General features: G+C 45.7%; 2 protein-coding genes across 3 annotated transcripts in view; both read left to right on the top strand.

Moving 5' to 3' along the window:
* Window positions 1-12,837, top strand: part of Vit (vitrin) — a 110,148-nt gene extending 97,311 nt beyond the window's left edge. For both annotated transcript variants that reach the window (XM_047522679.1, XM_047522678.1), the window contains 4 exons: window positions 1,093-1,196; window positions 6,379-6,605; window positions 9,484-9,997; window positions 12,243-12,837. In XM_047522679.1, the coding sequence (XP_047378635.1) occupies window positions 1,093-1,196; window positions 6,379-6,605; window positions 9,484-9,997; window positions 12,243-12,421 (1,024 nt within the window). In that variant the 3' untranslated portion in view covers window positions 12,422-12,837. The remainder of the gene's footprint in view (window positions 1-1,092; window positions 1,197-6,378; window positions 6,606-9,483; window positions 9,998-12,242) is intronic.
* Window positions 3,344-4,911, top strand: LOC124963152 (general transcription factor IIF subunit 1-like). Its single transcript, XM_047522680.1, has one exon. The coding sequence runs from the start codon at window positions 3,352-3,354 to the stop codon at window positions 4,843-4,845; it is 1,494 nt and encodes a 497-aa protein (XP_047378636.1). The 5' UTR covers window positions 3,344-3,351; the 3' UTR covers window positions 4,846-4,911.
* Window positions 12,838-25,962: the final 13,125 nt, after the last annotated feature.

The raw sequence follows: 25,962 nt of genomic DNA, 5'->3' as shown, positions 1-25,962 counted from the left end.
AAGAAATGGTTTGAGCCTGGTGGCTGGGAGGCGGGTCCAGCCGTCTCTGGATTGTGCTGTAAGCATGTTAACCCTGAGCCCACGACCCTGGAGGGAAGAACATGACAGTGGAATCCCCAGTGCTCCCTCACGTCCCTCCTCCTCCCGCATCTTATGACTACATCCTCAGATCACGACACCTGATGCTCAGCCCAGAGGCCCACAACTGCCCATTTCCTGATGGCTTTGCTGTTGTTTGCTTGTTTTCATTTAATCCTAACCAGGGAACTCAGTTTTCATCTGGTTGGGAGTTGCCCCAAGGTCCCACCTTGGTTGAACTTGTTTTAAATTTCCTGCCTTCCCTGAAAGTGGCTTCCCACCTCCCCACCTGCCATTTTGATTAGCATATCTGACGGAAATAACTCAGATCACCTTGAGAGACCCAGGAAGATGAGAAAAGAGAGAAGAAGAAAGGGTGGGAGAGAAGCAGAGAATGTCTGCTCTCCGTTAGGTCCTGGTGACTGCATTATTTATCTTGTCCCCAAAAAACTCAATAGAAATCCACAGTCAGCCACCTCGTCAGCTTCTCAATTGAGCTACTTCTGGGGTTCTTGGAAAAGATGCTTTGAAAATTCTCCTCCCAGGTTTGGAGTGTAGCTCAGTGGTAAAGCTCTTGCCTAGCATGCAGGAGTTCTTGGGTTCAATCTCTAATACTACCAAGGAAAAAGTCTCCATCCCCCTTCTTGAGGACTTACCAAGTTACAGCCCAAAAATAGTCCCATAATTTTCAGGTCTTTCCAAAATCGTTAAGAATCCCAGGAGGTGATAGCAAAGCAGTAAACCAAGTGTGGGCCCTGTGTGACTACACAGATCATGCACCATACAGTGGGTCACAGTTCCGAAATAGCCTGTCTCTCTCCATACCCCATGGAGGATCCCCGTCTTCCTGTCTTTCCAACCCTCTGTCCACAGTGGAACATTTTGTGAACCACAGTTTAAGGCTTTGAAGCAGCTGCCATTCTCTTGGTGTGTAAAAGAATTAACTATGATTTCTACCTTTCTTGACAGTAAAAACTTTTGAGCTAATTTTTATTTTTTGTTCTAACTCTTCAGTGACAACCCTGCTACCCAGTTTAACCTCAAAACTCACATGAATTCTCAAGACCTGAAGACAGCTATTGAGAAAATTACCCAGAGAGGAGGGCTTTCTAATGTAGGTATGTGACCCAGCTTCAAATAATTCTATCTTGTTACCATGGTTCTCTTTTTACATGGTTGTCTTCTAACATTCTATATTGAAGGAGGGGAAAAAATAATCCATCAAAAAATGACTCATATAACATCTGTATCTTTTCTAAAGTATTATAATGGATTCAGGTGGCAAGAATTGTCAAAACATGTGCCATCTAGTTCCAGCTCGCTTGGTTCGTTCAGGACAAGCAGGACTGCTGTTGTGACTATTTCCTGGTTGGCCTCCAATTTGCCAACATTTAACATTAAATTCCAACACCAATTCCATTCAGGAAGAAGCTCAGTGCTCCTTGGGAGTCTTGTTCCTATCTGCTATTGTTGTAGCAATGACTCTGCAAAAAGACACTTGTCCTCTATTTCAAGATGAATATCCTGTGATGTCTGAGCCTTTGGAGGGGAACCAGAAGTTCAAGATCTAATCCTCAAGTGGAGCAGGTTCAGAAACTCCACATTTTATCATTTCACCCAGAGGTATCTGGGCATTAGGAAACAGCTTAACAGTTTCACACTTTTACACTAAGAATGCTCAGAATGTCAAAAAGCTCAAGCCAATATGTTATTAATGTATAAATGGTAACCTGGCTTTGGGGACATTAGGGGGGCTGATTATCATCTTCTCAGGGAACCTGTTCATACCATCCAAATCCAAAGGAATGGAGATGTGAACCACATTTGCCGAGAGCAGAACTTTCCTTGAGGGAGTGTCTTTGGAGTTACAGAAAATCTGATTAGTTATTTCCCTCCCCCAACCCTCAGAGAACATTTTTGTAGCCATCAAACATAAGAATCAAGTAAATACAGATCTTTCACCTTTGGACAATGTTAAATAAACGCTGGCCAACCTGCTGCTCTCCATGCCCCAGAATCCAAAGCATCTTCATTACAAACATGATGAAGTTGATTTCTGACTTGTTCTCAACTTAATCTTTCCATTAGCAAAATTCCACTGGAGATAATCTTCAGAAAACACCTAACTTCCCTGAGGAGATCAGAAAGGTGTCTTAACCTAATCAGTAGATGACATGTCTAAACTCTGCCTCTGGTTCAGGGTTTGGGTTCAGAGGATAGAATCGAGCTGATTCAGGTATAAAGTAATGTATTTCAGAGCATTTAACATTATGAGAATTATAGAAAGAGCTGAAGAAGCAGACTGTAGGCTTGTTTCAGAACCAGGGCTTGAATCCAAGGGAGCTTCTACCTCTTCCAAGATCCGGAAACAACTTTCTGAATTCTGCCACCACAGCCTCTTCTGGAGCCTGCTTCTGCTAGGAAGCTTCTTCCACAACTGCCAACTCCAAACCCAAGTCCTCCTTGCCCCATTGATACCCACAAAAGGGCTGTTCTGCACCTTACCACCTAGCACCATTGAAGCTAGTAACTAACACAAGCATCTCTGCCAATGGTGTTCCAAGAGAAGTCAAATACTCTACAGATTCTGACCAGCAGAAACGGCTGAAAGGAAAGTACACCCTCTGCCTATTTTCACCTTCTAAATCTCATGTAAATTCATCAATTTGTGAAACTAAAACAAAACTAGAAATCTAGATGCAAGAGAGTATGGACAATGTAGTTTTCAGACGTCCAGCCTCCGGTTTCAAGACCCACCACAAGCCAGGCGCAATAGCGCATGCCTGTAATCCCAGCAGCTCTGGAGGCTGAGGCAGGAAGATGGCGAGTTCAAAGTCAGCCTCAGCAACTTAGCAAGGCCCTAAGCGACCCAGTCTCTAAATAAAATATAAAAAAGGCCTAAGGAGACCACAGAAGGCAGTTGATTTGTCTCAGATTGGGCCTGTGTGTGCAGAGTGTGGGATGGGGCGGAGAGGGGAAAACACATATTATGGTCTTGACTGGCCCACAACCACGGAGGAGGGTGCAGTCTCGCAGCGGTCTACAGACGACTTCCGCTTCCGGTCGGGCTGCGGCGCAGGCGCGGAAGGAGACGTGGGAGCACCACTTCCGGGTGATTTTCCCAGGGTCGCCGGCGCCTAGTGCTAGGAGTCCTCGCTCCAGATCGGAGGCCTGACACCTAGAGGGCCGCTTTCCCGGAACTGAGGAACGCGGGCCGCGCGCCAGGCGAACAGAATCCAGGTTGGACTGAACCTGAGCTACCGACCACTGACCATGGCGGCCCTGGGTCCTGGCACTCAGAATGTCACTGAGTATGTTGTTCGAGTTCCCAAGAACACAACCAAAAAATATAACATAATGGCTTTCAATGCAGCCGATAAAGTCAACTTTGCTACGTGGAATCAGGCCCGGCTGGAGAGGGACTTGAGTAATAAGAAGATTTACCAGGAGGAGGAGATGCCTGAGTCAAGCGCCGGCAGTGAGTTTAACCACAAGCTCCGGGAAGAGGCTCGCCGGAAAAAGTATGGCATCATCCTCAAGGAATTCCAACCCGAGAACCAGCCCTGGCTCCTGAGTGTCAATGGAAAATCAGGCAGAAAGTTCAAGGGCATAAAGAAGGGAGGCGTGACGGAGAACACATCCTACTACATCTTCACCCAGTGCCCCGACGGGGCCTTCGAGGCCTTTCCTGTGCACAGCTGGTACAATTTCACGCCACTGGCTCGACACCTCACGCTGACCTCTGAGGAGGCCGAGGAGGAGTGGGAGAGGAAGAACAAGGTCCTGAACCACTTCAGCATCATGGAGCAGCGGCGGCTCAAGGACCAGGACCAGGACAAGGATGAGGAGGGGAAGGAGAAGCGAGGCTGCAGGAAGGCCAGCGAGCTGTGCATCCACAACCTGGAGGACGACCTGGAGATGTCCTCCGACGACAGCGACGCCAGTGGTGAGGAGGGCAGCAGAGCCCCCAAGACCAAGAAGAAGGTGCCTCTGACCAAGGCGGGCAGGAAGAAGAAGAAGGGCTGGGACAAGGCCTTTGAGGACCAGGAGGTGGACCTCATGTCTGACGGCTCCAGCAGCTCCCAGGACGAGACTGAGGGCAAGCCCAAAGCCACGCAGCAGGAGGACGGGCCCAAAGGCGTTGAGGAGCACAGTGAGACCAGCGAGGAGGAGAAGCCACCCGAGGAGGACAAGGAGAAGAAGGCCCCCACCCCGCAGGAGAAGAGGAGCAGGAAAGACAGCAGCGATGAGTGGGACAGCTCAGAGGAGAGCGACATCAACAGCGAGGCCTGCTCAGCCCTCTTCATGGCGAAGAAGAAGACATCCCTCAAGAGGGAGCAGAAGCTGTCGGGAAGCAGCTCGCGGGGCAGCAACCGCCCCGGCATGCCCAGCGCAGAGGGCACCAGCACCTCCTCCACCCTGCAGGCAGCTGCCAGCAAACTGGAGCAAGGGAAGCGAGCCAGCGAGACACCAGCTGCCAAGCGTTTACGGCTGGGCGCAGCACCCCAGAGCCTGTCCAGGAAGTCAACCCCACAGCCGCCCTCTGGGAAGTCCATGCCCTGCAGTGGTGACATGCAGGTGACCGAGGATGCTGTGCACCGTTACCTGATGCAGAAGCCCGTGACCACCAAGGACCTACTGAGAAAGTTCCAGACCAAGAAGACAGGGCTGAGCAGCAAGCAGACAGTGAACGTGCTGGCCCAGATCCGCCTCAACGCTGAGAGCAAGATGGTCAATGACAAGGTGCACTTTTCCCTCAAGGACTGAGACCCACCACCACCCCAATAAACACGTCTGTCCGAACCTGAAAAAAAAAAAAAAAAAAAAAAAAAAGGCCTGAGGATGTGGATCAGTGGTTAGGTGTCCCTGAGTTCAATCCCTAGTATGAAAAAGAAAACAACAACAAAAGCCACAGCAAGGTGAATGGAATGTGCATCAAGCACTGGTTCACTGTGGATTCAACTGGACTCAAGGTTGTGTGGGGTCAAAGTGACCTTCTGGCTCCCTTATGGTGCCTAATATTAAGCCAGAGAGGACTGCTGGGTCTCTGGGACTTGATGGAAATTATCCTTGCCCTGGAAGCAGATTTTTAGCAACCAGTTTTTCCTTAGCAACCAGGTTCTGTGCAGCCAGTTCATGTGGGTCCACTAAGACACTTCTCCAGGACTTTGTACATAACCATTTGATGCTTTCATTTGACAGGTAAGATTATACCACCCAAACCAGAAAAGCATTGAGTGTAATATTTGTCCAAAAACCAAAAGAAGGTGGTTGTTAACTGTTATTAAGAACTCACTTGAGAATCTCCAAAAAGAATATGGCCTTGCAATCCAGACAGTACTCACACACCAGATCCTGTGTATAATTTCGAAGGATGTGTGGGTATATATACACACACATACAGGGCTCCCCAGAACCCAGGATGGGAGCCTAGTCATCCCAATTTGCCAAGGGGAACCTGGACTTTCAGCACTGAGACTGGGAAATTACTAGAAAAGTGGAACAGTTTGTCATCAAGATGACTCTGAAAATGTCCTGAGACCCTGCACAGTGTGAAATACACACTAGAGAAAGCCATGTCGAGGTTTCAGAAAGCCCCATGACTGTTGCACTCAGCTGAAGTAGGTCATTGGCCTGGAAGTCTAGACCCAGAGACTGTGAGTGACCTATCCAGGGCCACACAGCCAGTAGTTGGCACAGCCAGGGCTAGAACACAGTCTCTCAGTTCCTAGTGGTATAGCTCTTCCCTGGCCAGCCGGATTGGTGCCCCTGGCCTGGAACTGAAGGCAAGACACTGCTGACCTCAGAATACAGTCCTGCAGCCCAGCAGCTCCTGGAACACTGGGCTCGCCCAGGCTTTAGGAAGCCAAGAAAAGGCTACTGTCACTCCAGGTCAACTCCTCCTACCCATGCTCTAAGACACATGGGACAGCTTAGAGCTCAGTGTGAGTCTGGCACCCAGGCAGAAAAGGGGCCCTTCTGTTTCCATGAAAGCCTTTCCCTTTGCTGGTCTCTCCAACTTTTTTCAAAGCAAGAAGTAATTAGAAGTTAAAGACTTAAAATGAAACTGAGGGGGCAATGTGACAGCTGCGTGGCATTGTGAATGTGCCCAGGTCACTGATTGTGCACCCACAAATGCTGCTGAATTGTACATCCGAAAGTAAAGTGGTTCAAAAAATGAAACGGACCAACTGGGGAAGGGGTGAGTGTGTTTTTCTGGACTGCCTTGTGCTGCTGTGATCTAGTCCGGAATCTATCATTGGTGTGACCCCTTCAAGCACGAGTCTCTTTTTCTTCCAGGCCGGGCCATCTCCTTTGTGACCAAGACCTTCTTTTCCAAAGCCAATGGAAACAGAGGCGGTGCTCCCAATGTGGCTGTCGTGCTGGTGGACGGCTGGCCCACAGACAAAGTGGAGGAGGCTTCAAGACTTGCCAGAGAGTCGGGAATCAACATTTTCTTCATCACTGTGGAAGCTGCTGCGGAAAATGAGAAGCAGCATGTGATGGAGCCCAGCTTTGCCAACAAGGTTCGTAAGTGCCAGAGACTCCCCCAAAGTCAAGCTGCCCTGTACTCTGAAAGCTATGCTGCCATCAAGGCTGTTTGTTCTCTTGGGCCTTCAAATGTGTGTGAAGCCCGCATCTAGGTAGTAGGGTCTCCAATGAGGGAACCTGGAATTACCCTCTCAGAGAGAAGTCCCACACACACCCTAAGGTCAGCAACTTGGGAAGAGGGCAGGAGCAGTGTCACCGAGGTCTCCATGGGGGCTCTTCCTTGCTCCTCCCACAACACCTGGGACCTCGACCAAGAAGCCAAGGGAGGCTTCACACAAACACATGACCATGCACATGAGTGTACACACCGTCACACACACGTGTTCTCACACACACATATGCTACAAATTCATCCATCTGATAAACAAGAGAAGGGAGGTGTCGAGACGGCTTAGGCAGGCCATGTTTCCAGTGCCACTCCTGGGTTCTGTGGAGATGCCTGGCTGGAGATGGGGCAGGTCAGATGGGATACTGGGCCTCCTGTTCCCAGGCCACTAAGGCCACCTTTGGTGTTTTACAGTGGGACTCCACTTGAACCTTCCTTCAAGGCAAGTCTCCAGCTGAAGGAAAGGGAAGAAAGGCAGAAAGGAGGGAGGGAGGAAGAGTCAGCCAGACTTGGACAGCTTGTTTTTATTTTTTATATTGTTTCTTGGCACTGGGGTTTGAACCTAGGGCTGCTCTACCACTGAGCCACATCCCCAGCTCTTTTCATTTACTTTTTAAAAATTTGAGACAGGATCTTGCTAAGTTGTGGAGGCTGGCCTTGTACTTGTGATTCCCCTGCCTCAGCCTCCTGAGTTGCTGGGGTCTCAGGCCTGTACCACCCCAACTGGCAAAAGCTTGTCTTTGATGCTCCTCCAGCTTTAATATTATATGTATTCAGAACTAACAGGGCCTGACCTCCTGCTGCCTAGCAAGCTGCTGACCTCTTCTTACTTCCAGAAATTCTCTTCCTTGACTTCCTAGCACTGTGCAGTTGTTATTTCACTTGCTCTCTTCTTTTTTTCCATTATGTACCCTGAACGTGGACTTTCTTGGTCCTCATTCCTTGGTCAAGGCTTTCTCCCTCCAGTCTCCCTAGGGCCACAGCTTCAGTTCTCATCTCTTGAGCTCTGCAGTCATCTCTGTCCTAATGAAGGACTCCCCCTACACCCCTGAACTAAGGATTGAGCTCAGGGGTACTCTACCATTGAGTTACATCCCCAGCCCTTTTTAATTTTTATTTTTAGACAGTGTCTTGCTAAGTTGCTAAAGCTGGCCTCCAGCTTGTGATCCTCCTACCTCAACCTCCCAAATCATTGTGATTATAGGCATGTGCCCCCACACCTGGTGACTTTTCTCTTTTCTGAAGCCCTGTCAGAACTTTAAGTCCTACATGCAGCAAGCCAAGTTCATCATCTTTCCTGCCCAAACTTCTCAGGACTTTGCATGAACAGCCCCCTCTATCCCAGAATTCCTCATCGGCTCCCACTTCACCTCCCTCATCTCATCTCATTGACATCTCCCCAGTTCATATCAGTACTTAACATCCTGTCTGCCTTTCCCTTGGGCCTCCCACGTAGAGATTTCATAGTGAAGCTCAACTCATGCTTTATAAAGAGTTCCTACAACTGTAGGGTCCTTGCTCCAAATCCTTCACTGTCCCTCTTTGTTCTTACGGCCTCTGGAGCATGGTCTCAGCCCTCCTTCCTGGCCCCACTGCTGTGACACCACACAGGCCCTGTGCTTCAGCCAGAGGTCTCCTGTCCCTGGCCAGCACCACCACTCTGCCCTGCTGGGATCTCCCACAGGCCATCTGATAGGAATCCCTCCTCTCCACCCATGGGCTCAGCTCACCTCCAGCGCTTATCTCATGTGCCCCCTTGTCCATGGAGTTTTGTAACCTCATTTAGATTTTTACAAATCAGCAAAAGATGTATTTCCTAGGAAGGATTAAGCCATTCCTTGTTTCAAAATAATTTTTTAATCGTGCAGGTTCATCTGTGGCCATCAGGTCGGACACGTTCTATGACCCCTAAAGGCAAGGACAAGGAAGGAAGGCCCCACCTTAGGAACACGAGCCCAGTCACTTCTAGGAGCACACCAACCAGTTTGCTCAATGTTTATTTGCAGCTACTTGAATTTTTTCTGGAATAAGCTTGGGCACAAGTAAATAAATATTCGTTTGCCTAGAGGCAAGGTTGTCTGGAGGGCAGAGCTTGGGATTTGAAGGCAGACAGAGAGGTGGTCTAGTTTTGGGGGCTCAGGGATGTTCCCTTATAGCAGGCCCTCAGTTTGCTCCCTCACAATGGTGGGTCATAGTTCCCCTTGTAGGGTGAGGTGGGGATTTAATGAGAGAATCTCTCCAAGAGCACCTAGTGTGACCTTGACCCGTGTGACCACTCAGAAACTCTGGGGCCCCTTCCCACTGGGTGCAGGCTGCTCTGGAAACATTCCTGCAGTCATTTCTTGTGTGTGCTCTGTTTTCCCCAGCAGAACAAAAGCTTTCCTTCATTCTCTCATGTGTTGGTGCCCACCAGTGGCTGGCTGCCAGCACAAATGAATGGAGCTGAAGAGGCATTAATCCGAAGCTGAAATCAGTGCCTTACGTCTCCCTATGCATTCGCCTCGCACAATGGCTCCCACTAAGGCAGAGGCAGCTAAGGGGACAGGAGTGAGTTCAGAGATGACTGGAGAGGTCTTTGAGCGAGTGCCCAGCCAGGGGAACTGAGAGGGAGAGGGCACACAACAAGGGCTAGCACAGCAAACAGGAGTCTGTTTGCCAGTTCACCCACCTGGAGGCCCAAGGTAATGGTGCCAGGCTGGGAGACTTGACCCCTGACCTGGAGAGTGTCTGTCCCCTCTGTCTTCCAGGCCGTGTGCAGAACAAACGGTTTCTACTCATTCAACGTGCCGAGCTGGTTGGGCCTCTCCAAGACCATGCAGCCCCTGATGAAGCGGGTCTGCGACACCGACCGCCTGGCCTGCAGCAAGACCTGCTTAAACTCAGCAGACATCGGCTTCGTCATCGACGGCTCCAGCAGCGTGGGGACCGGCAACTTCCGCACGGTCCTGCAGTTTGTGGCCAACCTCAGCAAGGAGTTTGAGATCTCAGACACTGACACGCGCATCGGGGCCGTGCAGTACACCTACGAGCAGCGGCTGGAGTTTGGGTTTGACAAGTACAGCACCAAGCCCGACATCCTCAACGCCATCAAGAGGGTTGGGTACTGGAGCGGCGGCACCAGCACCGGTGCTGCCATCCACTACGCTCTGGAGCAGCTCTTCAAGAAGTCCAAGCCCAACAAGAGGAAGCTGATGATCCTCATCACCGATGGCAGGTCCTACGACGATGTGCGGATACCAGCCATGGCCGCCCATCAGAAGGGTAGGCCAGACCTGGCTCAGCCGGCTGCTGAGGCTTCTCTCTAGGGCTCAGGGGACACTGTCCTTGGAGGGCAAGGAAGGTTCTGCTTTTCTGTGCATTGGTGTGTCTGTGACTTTCAAAAATGTTCAAAGCCATCAGGGGGAGCAAATACCACAGGTGACTGAAGAGCAGAGAGGGAAGGGGGAGGGGCAGCCAGGGGCTCCCCTGTGTCCTTGGAAACCCACGGCCTGTACCTCCTACCTCCTGAGGCTTTTCCCATTAGGGCTTGAGACATTAAAAGGGAATTTGATTCTTTACTTTCTATGAAAGATAATCAAATCCCTAGTTGTGTTGAAGACACTGAGTTGTCTCAGTACCTTTTAAAGAATAATAATGCTATTACTAATAATAATAGTAGTGCTATGTTTGTATACAATTGCCAATTAGATCTTGGGGGTCTGGGGGGAAAAAAACCTAAAGAAATTTTGATGCAAAATATTTAAATAAATATTTCCATACAAAAATTTCTAAGTTGTCAAGAGAAGTTCAAAAACAAAAAAATGAGCAAAATACTTTTGTGTTTAGAAAATCAGTCACATTTATGCCTTAATAAGTATATATATATATATATATATATATATATATATATATATATTTTCACTGTTCTGAAAAGTGCCATAAAGTAACATGAAAATATAACAGCCTGGAGAAACTCCAAATGATGATAATAATAACAGGAATAATAATAATGATAAAATTAAACCAAGTGATCAGTGGAACCACAGGCCTCTACCCAAGTGCTAGGGTACAGAATTCACTTAGTGCAGTGGTCAATTATTTTTCCCTTTTCTGTGCGTACTTTTTATATGGGTTATTTTGCAGGATTTTTTGTATTCTTGAGAGCTGCTTTAAATCCTTTCTAAAACAAATCTTAATGAATGGGTAGTGCTTTGTATAGAAACCAAAGTATCTATACAGTGCACTCAGGCAAAGTCTTCTCAGGGACTCACCCTTTGCAGAGCTGGTGGGGGCACATTCACAATGGTGGGATGGTAACATTCTTTGTGCTAGCGGTCACAAATTCCCTTGGTCTCATGTTAGCAGAGTTGGTTTAAGGGTCATAAGCAACCAAATCCCAAAGTGAGTGGCAGATGGGCTAGCTCTTGGCTATAAGCCCAGGGCTGTCCTGCTTTCTCTAGCACATCTGTCCCACCCTCGCTTATTTCTCTAGGTACCTTCTTTGGGCCTAACCCAGAGAGTGTCTTTGGCCTATTCAGGGAAAGAGAAGACTGCAGGAAATGGGAGCTATCAGGGGATCACATTCTGGGAAACTCTAAAGAACTGGGACCAATAGATGCAAATTACATGGAGGCAGGTTCCTGCTCAGCTAAACACTATGATTCACCTAACAATGCACTGAGCATTGTGTTCCTTGGATCATCCAAGTCCAGAATGGATGACCATCCGTCAGACTAGTCAGTAGAAGGTTCTGTGCAAGGGTGGTCTCAAGGATCTGAAGAGTTGCAATTATTAGGGGATAGTCTTTCTATTTTTGAGCAGAAACATGGGCTTGGTCAGTCTAAGCTCAGTTCTGCAGCAAACCTGTTCCCACTGCCACTTGGCAAGCATTTTAAAACCCAAGGCTGGTTTTCCCCTAACCTAGACGATATTCAAAGAAAGAAGCTGGAGAGGTGAGAAAAGGGACTGGCAGCTTACATGCAGCATGATGGACAACTGAAAGCATATTAGACCAGAGCTATGTGAGGTGTGGATGGCTTCTCATCAGCAGGATGGGACGCCTAGAAGATGAGATGGGCCATGGGGGCAGGGGGCTGCAGCGCAGGTGCCTGGGCAGGAAGGCCACCCCCAGGCTCTGCTCTCTGTTTCATGGCCATCATGCTCATCCACTCTGGCTAAGCTGAAGGTGGTGTAGGAATAGGATTTTGTAGAGTAAGGTCAAGCACCAGCTAACCAGCTGCCCCCAACCAGATCAAGAACTATCACAGCAGGCAGTCTCCCCGTTTTTCCCACTAAAAATTGTTACCTCCTCTCTTAAGTGGATGTTCAACAGTATTTATTGAGTGAATGAATGAATGGCCATACCTCATCTTAATCCAGAACCTAGAGATCCATAGAGTTTTATCTTTTGCTGGGCACATTCCTGATTTGGGGTTTGGTTGTGCTGACAGGGCAGCAGAAAGACGAAGATTCATTAGCAACACTTTTTCTTAGAGACATTTGCTTCATCCGATCTTTGTCCCCACAGGAGTGATCACCTACGCCATCGGTGTTGCATGGGCCGCACAGGATGAGCTGGAGATCATTGCCACTCACCCTGCCAGGGACCACTCCTTCTTTGTGGATGAGTTTGACAACCTGTACAAATCCGTCCCCAGGATCATCCAGAACATTTGTACAGAGTTCAACGCACAGCCACGGAACTGAATTCCGAGCAGCCAGGCACAGCAAATGCTGCCGTCCTGACTGGCTCTTTGGACCATCCCTGTGCTTTCCGGAGCACACACAGGGTGTCAAGTCTTGGGGAGGGTGGGCTTGGGCGAACAGATGCATTACTGTTCTTTGCCACCTGGAAACCTGGCATTGGCAATATGATCATCGACTGGTAGAGCGAACCGAAATGATACGTCATCTTTAGGGTGCTGAGGATTTACATTTTGACAATTGTTTTCAAAATAAATGCTCAGAAGAGAGTGCAGCACTTGTGACAGGCTTAAATGGAACTTTTGGGAGAATTGTTTTTACTTTTATTTCTCATTAGGACTCTGTGACCCTCAACAAGTTTCATTTTGTCATGACAGCGTAGGAGGTGCTTAATTAAATGTTTAAGAGGATCGAATGCACTCTTTCTGATTGTGTCATGTGTCGTGTGGCGGGGGGTCTGTGGTGGGGCTGGCCTCTACTCTTCCCACCCAGGGTAACAACATACCCCCTGGTGCTGAGAACAGGCAGTGTCTCGCTGTTCCTGTCGCCTGAATCCCTGAATACCTGCATCACATTGCTTTGGGAACGCTGGCCCTTGACGAACAAGTAGATCTTGCTTGAAAGTGGTGCTACCAAAGTACTGATTCTCAGGCTCCACCTCAATGCCAGTGAAATCCGAGTCTCTGGGAGGGACTGGAATTTGAGTATTGGCATGTTTTAGGAGCTCCCCAGTGACTCCTAGAGGCTGCTAGGATTGAGAACCACTGAGCTACCTCGGAGGGATTAGTGTTACAGCCATTTCCAATGAGTCTCTGTGCCTATTGTCTTAAGGGATCCAACTAGTTTAGCATTTGTCCTGGGGTTTTCAATGATATGAGATATTATTATCAATTTTTTTTTGCATTACAATAAGCTGGGAGGAATCTGGTTCAACTTTCCTTTTTACTTCCAGCTTCTGCCAAGGACTTATCTGTCAAGATATGAGATACACGTACAATGGGAAAACATTCAAAAGAATCCTAAAAAGGGCTCACCCAGTCTCCGGGTGCATGTGGTGTCTAAACTCCACCAATGCTTCTACTTCTCAGGAATTGGGGTCTTTAGAAAAAGTTTTCTTTTGTTTTTGTTTTGTTTGTTACTAAGGCTCAAAGTTTGTTTGGTTTGGGTACTAAGGATTGAACGCAGGGATGCTTTACCACTGAGTCACATCCCTAGCACTTTTTATTTTTCTTTGAGGTCGGGTCTCAGTTGCCAAAGCTGGCCTTGAACTTGGTGATCCTCCTGCCTCAGCCTCCTGAGTCGCTGGGATTACAAGCGTGTGCCACCATACCAGCAGGGCTCAAGGTTTTGCAATAAGGCTCTGCTAAAAATTTCTGGCCAAACTGACATGGTCCAGATATTTTTTGTTTTGTTGAACTTTTTAATTCTTTTGAACAGGACAACACCTTCATAAAACAACTTTCCCAGCAGCTGCCTCAAGAGCCTGAGGGGGTTTATAGAAAAGACAGTCTTCTTGTGTCCGAGAATTTTTCAGCCTCAAGGAAGAATTTCCAAAGAACAATGTTGTTTTCTAGTCAAAATACTAAGAAAAGAGGTCCCCTTAGATTACAGTACATAAATGTAGTAAGCAGGAATTACAACTGAAAGCACGAATTAAATTGCTTTGGAAAAAAGGCATTTATTCAACTAATACCTTTGAGGAATTCATAGTCCAGCAGGAAACCACAATGAAGAATCAAAGTCATATAATCATCATGGGATTGTGCACCAAATGCATGACTGGCAAACAACCTCAAAAGAAATAAAACTGTACTTATGCAGTGAGTGTCACAGACTGGACACTGTCCTAAGGTTTCTCACGTGTTTACTCACCCCTATGATTTGCTGAAATACTCTTCTTACTCTCATTTTACAGAGCATTCATCTGAGGCATGGTGAGGTCAAGTAACTTGCTCAAGGTCATAGAGTCGGCACAAGGAAGATCTGAAAAGGAAGCGCAGGCAATCTCTCTCCAGGGCCTATATTCTCACCCATTTTGCTTCTTATGGGGGTGGCACAGAAAATAACCAAAGTGGCTGCCCATGGAGTTCTCTAGTAAGTTCAATGACTTAAAATACACATATAATTCCACCAAGCACACCTTCAAGGTGTGTTAAATGTGCAGAGTGAATGCAGGTAAACTCCACTCTCCCTCATCATTCACCCTGATTGCCTGGACAGACATGCTGTCTCACTTTAACGTGATTTTAATCTATAGTCCACAGTCCCCGTAGTTTCCCGAACACACCAGGCTTCCCTATCATCTTGATAACCCCGTACTCATTCTCCACGACTCAGTGCAAATGGTGCTGCCTCTGTGGACCCTTCTGACTTGCTCAGATAGATTTAATCTCTCTGGCCACAGGATTTTGACCTATCTATTCTTCAGAGACCTCCTTAGCCCCTTCTCATTAAGGAATACGAGCCACACATGTTATGAAGGACTTGGAATCCAGACAATGAAAACTTTGAATGTAGGTCACCTGATAGGGGCGCCCCCAGTACAATGGCAATGGTAGAATGAGAGGCAAAGATGTTTCAAGAAGAGAGAAACAGGATGTGGTGGCCGGTGGAGGAGAGAACCTAGTCCCATCCAGAGTGCACCCCTCTCAGCTGTCCTTCTCAGGCTCTTTACAGTTTGTTACAATCACTGTCTTTCTAGGGCCAGAATATTCTTTCTACTCTGTTCCTCTCCTGCTCTCATTTCTCCTGCAGAAATGAAAATCCTTGTTTTCTGTTACTCTCCTGAGTTTTGTTGAACCAAAATTATTAAGTACCTATTATGTGCCAAGCACTGCGATACAAAGATGAATGAGACCTACCTGAGCTTACAGACGAGTGTGAGAGATGGGAACATGGAGAGCATCTCACTAAGGTGACAGGTGACAGGCAAGCTTGGGAAGGCTTCCTGAGCAGGGTTTTCTTGAAAGATCCCAGTTCATTCAGGTGAGGAAAAATGGAAAAGGTGTCCCAGGAGAGGGGTAACAGGAGCAAAGGTGAGGAGGCATGCAGCATGTGGCACCCTGCAAGACTGACAGCTTGAAACCTGAGGCCAGGGCACCAGGAAGGGAAGCTGGAGAGACAGGCCAGGGCCAGGCCGTGGAAGGCTGTGTTCCTCAGTGGCAAGTAACAGAAACTCAATTCAATAGTAGCTCGAGCCAAGCAGACATTTTTGGAAGGAAACTGGAGTAACTCATGAACTCCAAGGCCAAGGGAGACAGCAGACCCTCAAAAATGTGATGAGGAACAGGAGCAGGAAAGAAGACCAGAAAACCCTTTTATTCTATCCTTCTCCAAAAATGGTCTTTATTTGGAAGTTTGTCAACAGTTCTGGAGAGAAAACAGAATGAAACTTCCAAACCTCACGGCTTGGCCACCGTCAGCAGGGCCACCTGATAATCCAGGTCAATGTGACTGATAGGGCAGGAGCACCCACATCTCCTACCTGATCACCTACAATTAATAAGCGTTTGAAGTTCCCTGATCAAGTTTCCTTTAATACCAATGAATGCATGTCCACAAGTGCCCAGGTTTGGAAAACCAAATGCCGGCTGGTTGTTGGCCTGCTAGCTCTGTAGCCATTCTGTTTTGCTTAGAAGCTTTATGTAAGAAAGCCAAGAACTCTCTCTCCAAGATGCCCTGTCACTTCTCTTGGCCTTGCAAAATGTTGCTTTTTACACACCATTGCCTATTGAAAAGCTGTTCCAGTGGTCAGGGAGGCAGACGTGATGCTCCTGAGATCCACTTCTGTTTCCATAGGAAGGCCCAACTGAGGAGAAATGTCCTATTTAAATCACCATCCACACAGAAAACAAATAAGATTGAAAAGACCTGTTTCAAGGCAGATTTCTTCTTTTTAAAAAGCAAAACAAAACAAAAGTTTATTTTAATTGAAAAATATTAAGCTGAACTTTCTCCCTGCCACCCCTCTTACACAAATGGGGCCTGTAGGTACTGAGCTGCCCAAGTAAGCAAATACCGTAGTTGGCTTGGCAGCCGAGACTGCTAAAAAACACAACCTCCACTGAATAGCTCCTTTCTGCAACTCACCCAACCTCATGCTTGCTTGAGGTGAGCAGGGTGTACTCAGGTTAATGGCAAATGGAATCTGGATTCCCCACAAAGAGCCTTTACATGACTGGCCAGGGCACAGAAACCCACAGGGCTTGGAAGCCATCGAAACTTCTCAAACGCCAAAACAAGGCCCAAGATCAATGTAATTGTTGTTGGTCTGACATCCCAAAGGCATCTGTAAACCAGTATCCTGATATCATGGTATTGATTTTTTTCAATTACCTTAACACTCTACAAGTTCTCCTTGGAACTGTGGTGAAAGGAGTTCTTTCCGACCTCAATAGGAGGGTTTGTGCTGCATTTTAAAGCCATAGAGGGAACAGGGAAAAGTCGAAAGGTTGCAAACCACTGCGGTAATGACTAAGATATACACCAAGCAAAATAAATGAGCAGACGGTTTTCTAAAGGGCAAAGTGGCAGTGTAATTTATTTTCTCCTAAAAAACACCCTCATTGAACTTGGGGACAATCACAGCATGGAAACTGCAGGGGACCTTTCAATTTCTGGGACCCACACAGGAGGCCCAGAACACCCACATACATCCCTATTTCTACCTTAAGAGAGGGGGCATTCTCCTGAAGTGGACAATCCAGCTTTCATCCCGGAGACATCTAATCCTGATCAGTCAACAAAGATCTCTGGAAGCAAATGCCACTGAGCCATGACAGCCTCAAGGGGAGTTGCCCACCTGGGCAGCAACCACGACCATCCTGGCAGGGCCTTCAGCCTTGCCCATGAACAGATCTGGGACATCCCTCAGAGAACCCCAAACACCTGGTCTGCAGTATGCTAGTGAGGACAAGCCAATACCCCTGAGCAATTTCTGCTCCTGTGTACCCACAGCCTGGAGAGTCATAGGGAAACTTTGGTGACAACAGGAATGTCAACCATTGACATCGGTTATAACTCCCCCGTGTGCCCTAAGCTGAACTAGCAGTTTTGCCCTAGCCTCTGAAAACACACAAAATCCATGCTGATGAGAAAATGAGTTTCACGACCATCCTTCCCTATTTGTTTTGGGAGAGATTATCTTACATGACTGTCAGCCATAATTGGATGTTATGGTTTGGATGTGGGGTATCCCCCAAAAGCTCAGGTGTGAGACAATGCAAGAAGACTTAGAGGTGAAATGATTGGGTTATGAGAGCCTTAACCCCATCAGTGGATTAATCCTCTGATAGGGATTAATTGTGTGGTAACAGAAGGCAGATAGCATGTGACTGGAGGAGGTGGGTCCCAGTGTGTGTGCCTTTGGGGTATATATTTTGTCCTTGTTGAGCAGAGCTCTCTCTGCTTCCTGGTGCTAAGTCTTGAGCAGCTTTCCTCCTCCATGCCCTTCGACCATGATGTTCTGCCTCATCTTAGACCCAGAGCTATGGTGTCAGTCATCTGTGGACTGAGACCTCTGAAATCGTGAGTCCCCAAATAAACTTTTCCTCCTAAAATTGTTCTTGTCAGATCTTTTAATCACAGCAGTGAAAAAGCTAACTAAAACACTGGGAGTCCACCATGTGTCAAGAGTATTTTCATAATTCATTACATCCTCAATTAGTATTTCCTGTTTTCCAAGGAGGACAACAAGACACAGAGAGGTTAAGGAGTTGCCTACACAGCAGGTAGGAAGGAAGGTGGGGCTACGAACCTGGGTTTCCTGACTGCAGGTTGGGTGCTTCCTTCATCACAGAACCACCTTGCCCTTTCTGCCTTTTCCTTCCTGTTCGCCTGCCATTCACCACCACTTTACCATCAGCCCTGTTTCTGTCTTCCACCAGCTGCCTTCTTTTCACACAGTAGGGAATCACCTTTTCAGCTCCACCTATTTGGGGCCTATATTTTGGCTCTGCCTCTCTTTCCCTTCCTGCAACATGGAATCCCAGATCTTGGAAGGTTGGAAAGTTACTTAGAAGTTGTCGGTTATCTTTTTCCCTTTGTCCCTTTCCATATGTCTCTGGTCATTACCTGAGAACTGCTCACCAGCTCAGAGAATGTGGGTCCATTCACTGGCAAATGGTTTCACACAGAGACTGCATATGCTGTGGGTGGCTTGGAGGTGAAAAGGGAAAGCATGGCCATTAATGTGGAACCCCCTTATAATTTTAAAGAAAAGCTATTTAATTAGCACATTGTTTTGAATTTCAAGGGGCTCTGGACATTTATAAAAACTAAGCATATTAGAAACAAGCTGTTCTGAGAATTTCTTCATGACCAAACTCTAACTGTATCTAACTCTAACGTGACCAAACTCTAACTGTAATTTCCTTGGGGACAAGCCAGTTCAGGATCGTGAGGCACCCTCCAATCTAGGTGCCATGGTTAAAACCTTTCCTGTACCTGATTCCTTCCACAGGGCACAGTGGAGTGGAAGCTGCTGGGCAATGGGTCTTCCCTGGAACCCCAGAAATTCTACACACATGGGCCGTGTTGACAAGGCCCCATTGCAGCCTAACCCAAGTCTCATTGGAAGGCCCTGATAATTTCAGGGACATGGCACAGGAGGCAGTCTGTGAAGAGCCAACTCTCATAACCCCTTGGATCCAGTTTTCTATCTTATGGGAGGCACCACTAAGTGCTTTCTTTTCAGCCTCCTTGGCTTCAGTGAGGCCTGGGACTTCACACCAGGCTGTTCCTTAGGATACGGCTGCCGGCTGTACAATGAGCTCTCTGCCCTTCAGAATGGGTACCCCTCTGCTCGCAAATGACTAAAACCTGGCTCTTTCTGTTTTGGTGTCCTGAAGCACAAGGGAGCTGACACTGTGCTCACCTCGCTTGTGCTACATTCGCCATGAACTATCTGAATCCACTTGACCCGGTGTCTTCGCCTGCCAAGTCTGTGGCAAAGTGGCAAGCCTGCCTCATCACGGTAGTAATCACCGTCTCCTAGGGACTGCTTGACTACACGACAGCAGCTGTTTTTTTCAGACACTCTAGGAAACCTTCCATACCACACTGTCTCTCTGGAGGTTTATGTTTTTGAAATGGGGTCTTGCTAAGTTGTCCAGGCTGGGCTCAAACTTGTGATTCTCCTTCCTCAACCTGTGTCACTGTGCCCAGCGCCAAGAAGCTTCTGAATGCTCCAATCCTGCATATCATTCACCCACCCTAGCTGCAAATGATTGTCCAGTGCGTGGGGAACTTTTTCTTACTGAGAAACAAAGTGCATTTTGAAGAATTCGCTCTTCTGATCGACTGTTGGCAATTATGCAGCCTTCACCATGCTGGGCTGGTGTCCCAGAAACTCTTGGTTGGATGGTGTGTAGCTTTTACTTGGGTAGGTCAAGTAGTGGTAACTACCTGAGGAATCAATTGAACAAAGACTCTGAGGACAGGGTTCTTAAAAATGTGCTAAAATTGATTGTCCCTGTCTGTCATGGGAGAGGGATGGGGCAGTGCCACTTCTCATAAGGGGTATTTACCCATGTCTATGGTCTAAAGAGCAAGGCAACATCCTGAAAAAGTGCACTTGGGGAATTAAAAGGAAGCTTTCTCTGCTTTTCTTCCTGAATATGTCATTGTTTATAAATTCTTCAAACAGACCTCTTTATTTTCTGGAAAATATTAGGGATGGAGAATATTAGTTTTACTTTAGTTTGATTTCTTTTCTATGGAGGCTTCTAAATAAACCACCTGGAAACATTCATAGCTTGAACCAAGAGGTCTTTGTAATATGTTGCTTTTGGTCACAGGTCCAGAATCCTCCACAGAGAAGTTTCTTGCTGAGGTTTAGGCACTTTTCACAATTGCCCTAACGTCAGGGGGTCAGGATGAGGGAAAATGGAATCGAGAAACTGGTCCATCCAGAGGGGTTTTCATGTACTTGCGTCACCTTGGCTGTCTTCCCATCTATTATCCCAACCAAGTCCTACAATGACCATTCCAGGTACTGTTTTATAAAGGACAAAATCGAGACTCAGGAGATTAAGTAACTTGTCCCAGGGTCACACATTTGTTAAATTCGGATTCCAAATCAAACCTACCTCAAGAAAATCCTTTAAAGAATGTGAAAAGGAAAACTTTGACAAATTAAATTCAGCAGAGTTTAACTGAACAAAGAATGGTTTGAGAACAACACAGCCCTCAGAACCAGAAAGGGTTCAGAGAAAGCCCAGGGATGCAATGTGGTCAGACATTTATGGACAGAAAACAGAAATGAGGTACAGAACATGGCAATGAGATACAGAGAGAGCTTAACTGGTTACTGCTCAGCATTTGCCTCATTTTGTACGTGGTCTGAACAGTTGCAACAGACTGAAGCTCAGCGGCTATGCTTGGCTGAGATTCAGCCATTTGTTACAAAAGTGAGTTAGGCTTTCGTTTAGGATACATACAAAGTAGAGTAGCAATTCATTATGTAAGAATGTATGGTGACTTCCTAAGGCCAAATTTCATTTAACAGTAAATACAATAAAATTATACATCAACACTGTGAAAAACACAGAAAACCAATAAGCTAAAAAGTTAGGAAACAAAATAATGTGTAAGTTATGAAGGTTAATTTATAAATTCTAAATAAGGAGTGAAATGAAAGAAGGATGCCTAAAATGTGAAGTTAGAAATATGGAATTAAAGAAGACACTGTTTTAGAAGAGAGGTTTCTTAGTTTTCAAGCATAGAAACATGAAACATATTTTTATAATTCATTAATTCATTGAAACTTCTCAAATGATAACAACTTTCCTGGACAAAGCAAGAAATCCTGCACACTCTCCTGACTGAAGAACATATTAGATTTTCCTAGTTTTTGAAAGCAGACCACCACCAGCAGAATCTCGGGAAGCACTAGTACCTTTTATATTTTGTGTGTGTGGAAGGAGGTACTGCAGGTACCCCTTTTGACCTACTGTCAGGGGCATGTGTGAAGAACCTGCCAGAACAGACTTCAGGAGGGCATATATAATCAGCAAAAGAGTATCTTGAGATCAGGCAAGAAAATGGCCACTACCTAGTCTGATCCATCAGAATCAGAAGCCAGGAACAACATCTAGTGCCAGAGAGCCTACTGCCAGAGTACTATACATGGGAGGTGGTAAATGAGGTCAATCTGACGATCAGTTGTATTATCTTGGTATTCTGAGCACCTAGCAGGTAGGTGACTGTGGGACATCAACTCTCACTCTGAGATTATCTGAACCACAGATAATCATGAAAATGTTCACACTGTGTATCTGGATTATACTTCCTTTACCTACATGAGAGAAGTATGTAGTTTCTCTACTGTTGTCTGTTGATGTAGTGAAGTACGCTGATTTTCAAATGCTCTGTCCTCACGCGACATGGGGACGGAGGAGGTGTTCCACAGGAGTGAGCACATAGCTCTCAGATAGCTCTTCTTCTAGACTCACTAATCTCATCATGAGGACCCCATCCTCGTGACCTGTGTACACCCGATTGCCTCCCGTGACACTGCGATCCAGTATGAAATACATATTTGATCGCTTCCTCCAGTTCCTGTCAGAGAGCATTTAAAATTCTTGGAATTTACTGAGTGGTAGGAATGAGAGCAGCATCTTTAATCATAAAGCCCTCTCCAGCCACATCCAAATTTATGCTAATGAGGTGGCTCCCTGAGGATGGGGGCTGATTGCTAGAGGGAGAAACCACGGGATTAATCAGGGGGGGAACTGTCAGTCCCAACCCCTAATCTCTGGGAGGGAAAAGGAACTAGAGACTGAGCACAATCACAATGATTTAATCATCATGTTTATATAATGGAACTTCCATCGAAAATCTCCTAAATGATGGGGTTCAGAGCACTTCTGGGTTGGTGAATACTTCAAGCCACACAGACAGGACATGGAAGTTCTACAAACTTCCCCATGTCTTGCCTATGCGTCTCTTCCACTTCATTATTCTTGAGTTGCATTATTCTTTTTTGGGTACAGGGGATTGAACCCAGGGGTTCTTTGCCACTAAGCTACACTCCCAGCCCTTTTGCTTTTATTTTGAGACAGTGTCTAAGTTGCCCAGGCTGGCCTTGAACTTGCCATCCTCCTACCTCAGCATCCTGAGTCACAGGATGACTTTGGATCATGCCCGACTAGGACTATCCTTTATAATAAACTGGCAGATGTAAGTAAAGTACCTTTCTGACTCAAGGTAGACAGTGTCAGAACTGAATTAAACTCTAAGACACCCAATCAATGTCCTCACAGAACTGAAGAATTGCTTGGGTGAAAAAGAAACATCTGGTGTCAGAAGAAGTGTCTTGCAAATAGAGAAATTGTTTTTTCATTTATCTCCCAAAGGCCTGCAGTTACATACCATCACATTAAGGATTAGAGTTGCAACATAAAAACTGTGGGGTGGGAATATGATTCAGTTCACAGCACTGTCAAAAACAAAAGTTCTGCCAGGTGCAGTGGCACAGGCCTGTAATCCCAGTGGCTTGGGAGATTGAGGCAAGAGGATCACAAATCCAAGGCTGGCCTCAGTAATTTAGGGAGGATCAATTTAGGGAGGCTCAGTGGTTAAGCACGCCTAGGTTCAATCCCTGGTACCAATATATATATATATATATTTTTTAATTATTGTATATTATATATGTGTGTATACATATATATATATACGCATATACCTATGTGTATATATATGTATATACACACACACAGAGTAAAGTTCTAATTAGTACTTGCTCTTTTGTCTTGAATTTGGATAAATTACCGGCATTATGAGAGTCATCTTGAGACCAAACAAGAGATGAAAAACTCTAAAGATGGCAGAAAATATAGATGAACCTGGGTCCTTTGTAATGAACAGTGGAACCAATATCAAAAACTGTCTTCCTCTGGGCTTCTTGTGATAAAAAAACCCCTGTTGAAAAGGCCATTATTTGTTGGGTTTCCTCAAACTTCAGACTAATTCCACTGGCGGGGCTGTGCTCTGTTCATCTGAACACTGAGGATCAAGTAGTCTAGTTTTAGTAATAGTGACCAAACACACAGAGGATAGGATAGGCCATGTGGCTACCTTCCAGGACCCGGTTCAGATTACTGTCATTCACACGTTTGGACCTACAAAGAGTTTTCAAACTGGTGAGAAACTGTCCACTGACTATAATCTCAAAACAAAAAATACTTTGCAAACTCTTCCCAATGACACACAAAAAAGAAGAGATTGGATAGAGCAATGAGATTTTAGAAAGGACAGAGGAAGAGTCAGTGTCCCTCCTGCCCAAAAGCAAGGGAAATGGTGGAGCTGACACTTTCTCAGTGACCCACCCAGACCTAGGATTCCTCAGATGGAATTCTGGGCAAACTCCTGCATTCCTAAATCCTTCAACTGGTTGTGGGGAATTGGGTGTGAAAACTTAATACTTCTTTTGCAAACTGTTTGCTGTTTGTGATCGCAGAGCCCCACAGTGGCTATCATCTGTGTTATAACTTTTGCTTGATTACAACACTGAACACGTCCCTCACACGTACACAGGGTGCCTTCACAGGTATAATTCAAATAGCAAGCAACAGTTAATCAGCTTGAGCGGGACTAGTCTTACTAACAGCCAAGAGGTTGAGAAGGAAAAGAGAGGGACCAAGTCCTCCATTCTCAGAGGCAGGAGAACCTCGGAGAGACAAGGACGGGAGCGCCCTCCTCCATGGCTTCCTGGTGCAGACAACTAAGTGCTTCCATACAGTCCTCAGAGACGGCCATGCTTCCCCTATCTGCCACCACAGATAATTCTAAACTAAGAGGCCTCATAAAGAAACACAATACCACACGAGGAGGAAAACAACAGAATAATTTGAAAAGATTTTCAATAATAATGTGTACATGATAGAGAAGTTGAAAAAAATAATTAGAACCATGTAAAACAGATTCAATTATAGCAAAAATAAAAAGGATTTCCTGAAACTTGAACAACAGAAGGAAAGGGGGAAAGGCATGCATGAGAGTTGAATTAGGGACTGAAATGTGGAAGAAAGACCTCAGATCATGGATCAAAAGTTATTCCTTATCAGAGAATTTTTAAAAGCTCTACCCACTTCCAGATAAAATGAAGAAAAGACACACAAGAGGATTCTAGCCAGCATCAGACTTTTCATTTGCAACACTAGAAACTAGAATATGGTGGAATATTCCAAAATAACTATGCCCAACCAAGGTATCACTAACTAGGATGAAAAAAATAGTTGTGGCTAAGCAATGATTGAGAATTTAAACCTCATCTAAGGCAAACTCTGAGAACCAAATAAGATAAAGAAAGCAGAGGAAAAAGAGGGTGAGCACTAAGTCGTGGTACACCAGACACAACAGCAAACCAAAATGCACAAGACAGTCCTACCTGACAAAGGACTGCCCTACCTGAAATGCCACAATGCCCTTTGAGGAACTACTGATACAAACGGTTCTTTATCACAATAATGATAGCCTATCTAGAAATACACAAGCTAAATGCTAGGTACAATTACTAATAAATTATTAAAATGGAAATAATAGTCCAGAACTTTAGAAATTTATGTAGTAAAACCCAAGAAATAGACAGAAGATGGGAAAGGAGAGTAAAAGTATCTTTAAGTATTTATTTTGGAAGCTGGGCAGAGGGTGCACACTTCTAATTCCAGTAGGATGGGAGGCTGAGGAAGGAGGATCACAAGTTTGAGGCCAGCGTCAGCAACTTAGCAAGGCCTTAACACCTTAGAGAGACCCTGTCTCAAAATCAGAAATAAAAAAGGCTGGGGATGTAGTTCAGTGATAGGTTGCCCTTGGGTTTAATCAGTACCATAAAAATTTTTTTTATTTAAGTATTTATTTTGGGGACAGGCGTTGAAGTCTTCTAAAAATTGCATTTTGGAGTTGATGGGTGAGATGAGTGAAGTATTAGAATGATTATTTTTCTTCGTATAATAGCAGATAAATATCACTGATTATTAAGGCTAGGAAAGGGGAGATAATTTTTGGAAAAGTATAACACAAAACCCACATTAACATGAGAAAGAAAGGGAATGAAAAATAATCAAATGAACCAAAAAAATGGACATAATAAAAAAAATTTATGCACACCGAATACACTTACTGAAAGGGACTACCAGGTTAAAAAAGTAAAACCTAGAAATGGTGAGTTTATAGGAAACATCTTTAAACAAAGGGACAAAGAAAGATAAAAATGTCATTCTTTATAAAGCAAGACTTACACATTCTTTATAAAGTGAGACTTACGTATATTTGGATTTCTTTCATTACTGGTCAGCTCTCAGAAAAAAGATGACTAAGGATATAGAACTGAAAAACAAAATCAGTAACTACTTCACTGATATTTAAAGAGACTTAAATCCCTCAAATCGAAAATACACAATAGGTTCACACAACATTTATAGTATACGTGGTCTCAAAACCTTAAATTTGGGGCTGGGGAGATAGCTCAGTTGGTAGAGTGCTTGCCTTGTAAGCACTAAGGCCCTGGGTTCGATCCCCAGCACCAAAAAAAAAAAAAAAAAAAC

Source organism: Sciurus carolinensis, chromosome 13, assembly GCF_902686445.1.
Source record: "Sciurus carolinensis chromosome 13, mSciCar1.2, whole genome shotgun sequence".
Taxonomy (NCBI): domain Eukaryota; kingdom Metazoa; phylum Chordata; class Mammalia; order Rodentia; family Sciuridae; genus Sciurus; species Sciurus carolinensis.
Note: the sequence above shows the minus strand (reverse complement) of the source record. Positions and strands in the feature narration are given on the sequence as shown.

Excerpts from the sequence above, each read along its gene's own strand:
- LOC124963152 (XM_047522680.1), top strand. The coding sequence starts at position 3,352 with ATGGCGGCCCTGGGTCCTGGCACTCAGAATGTCACTGAGTATGTTGTT.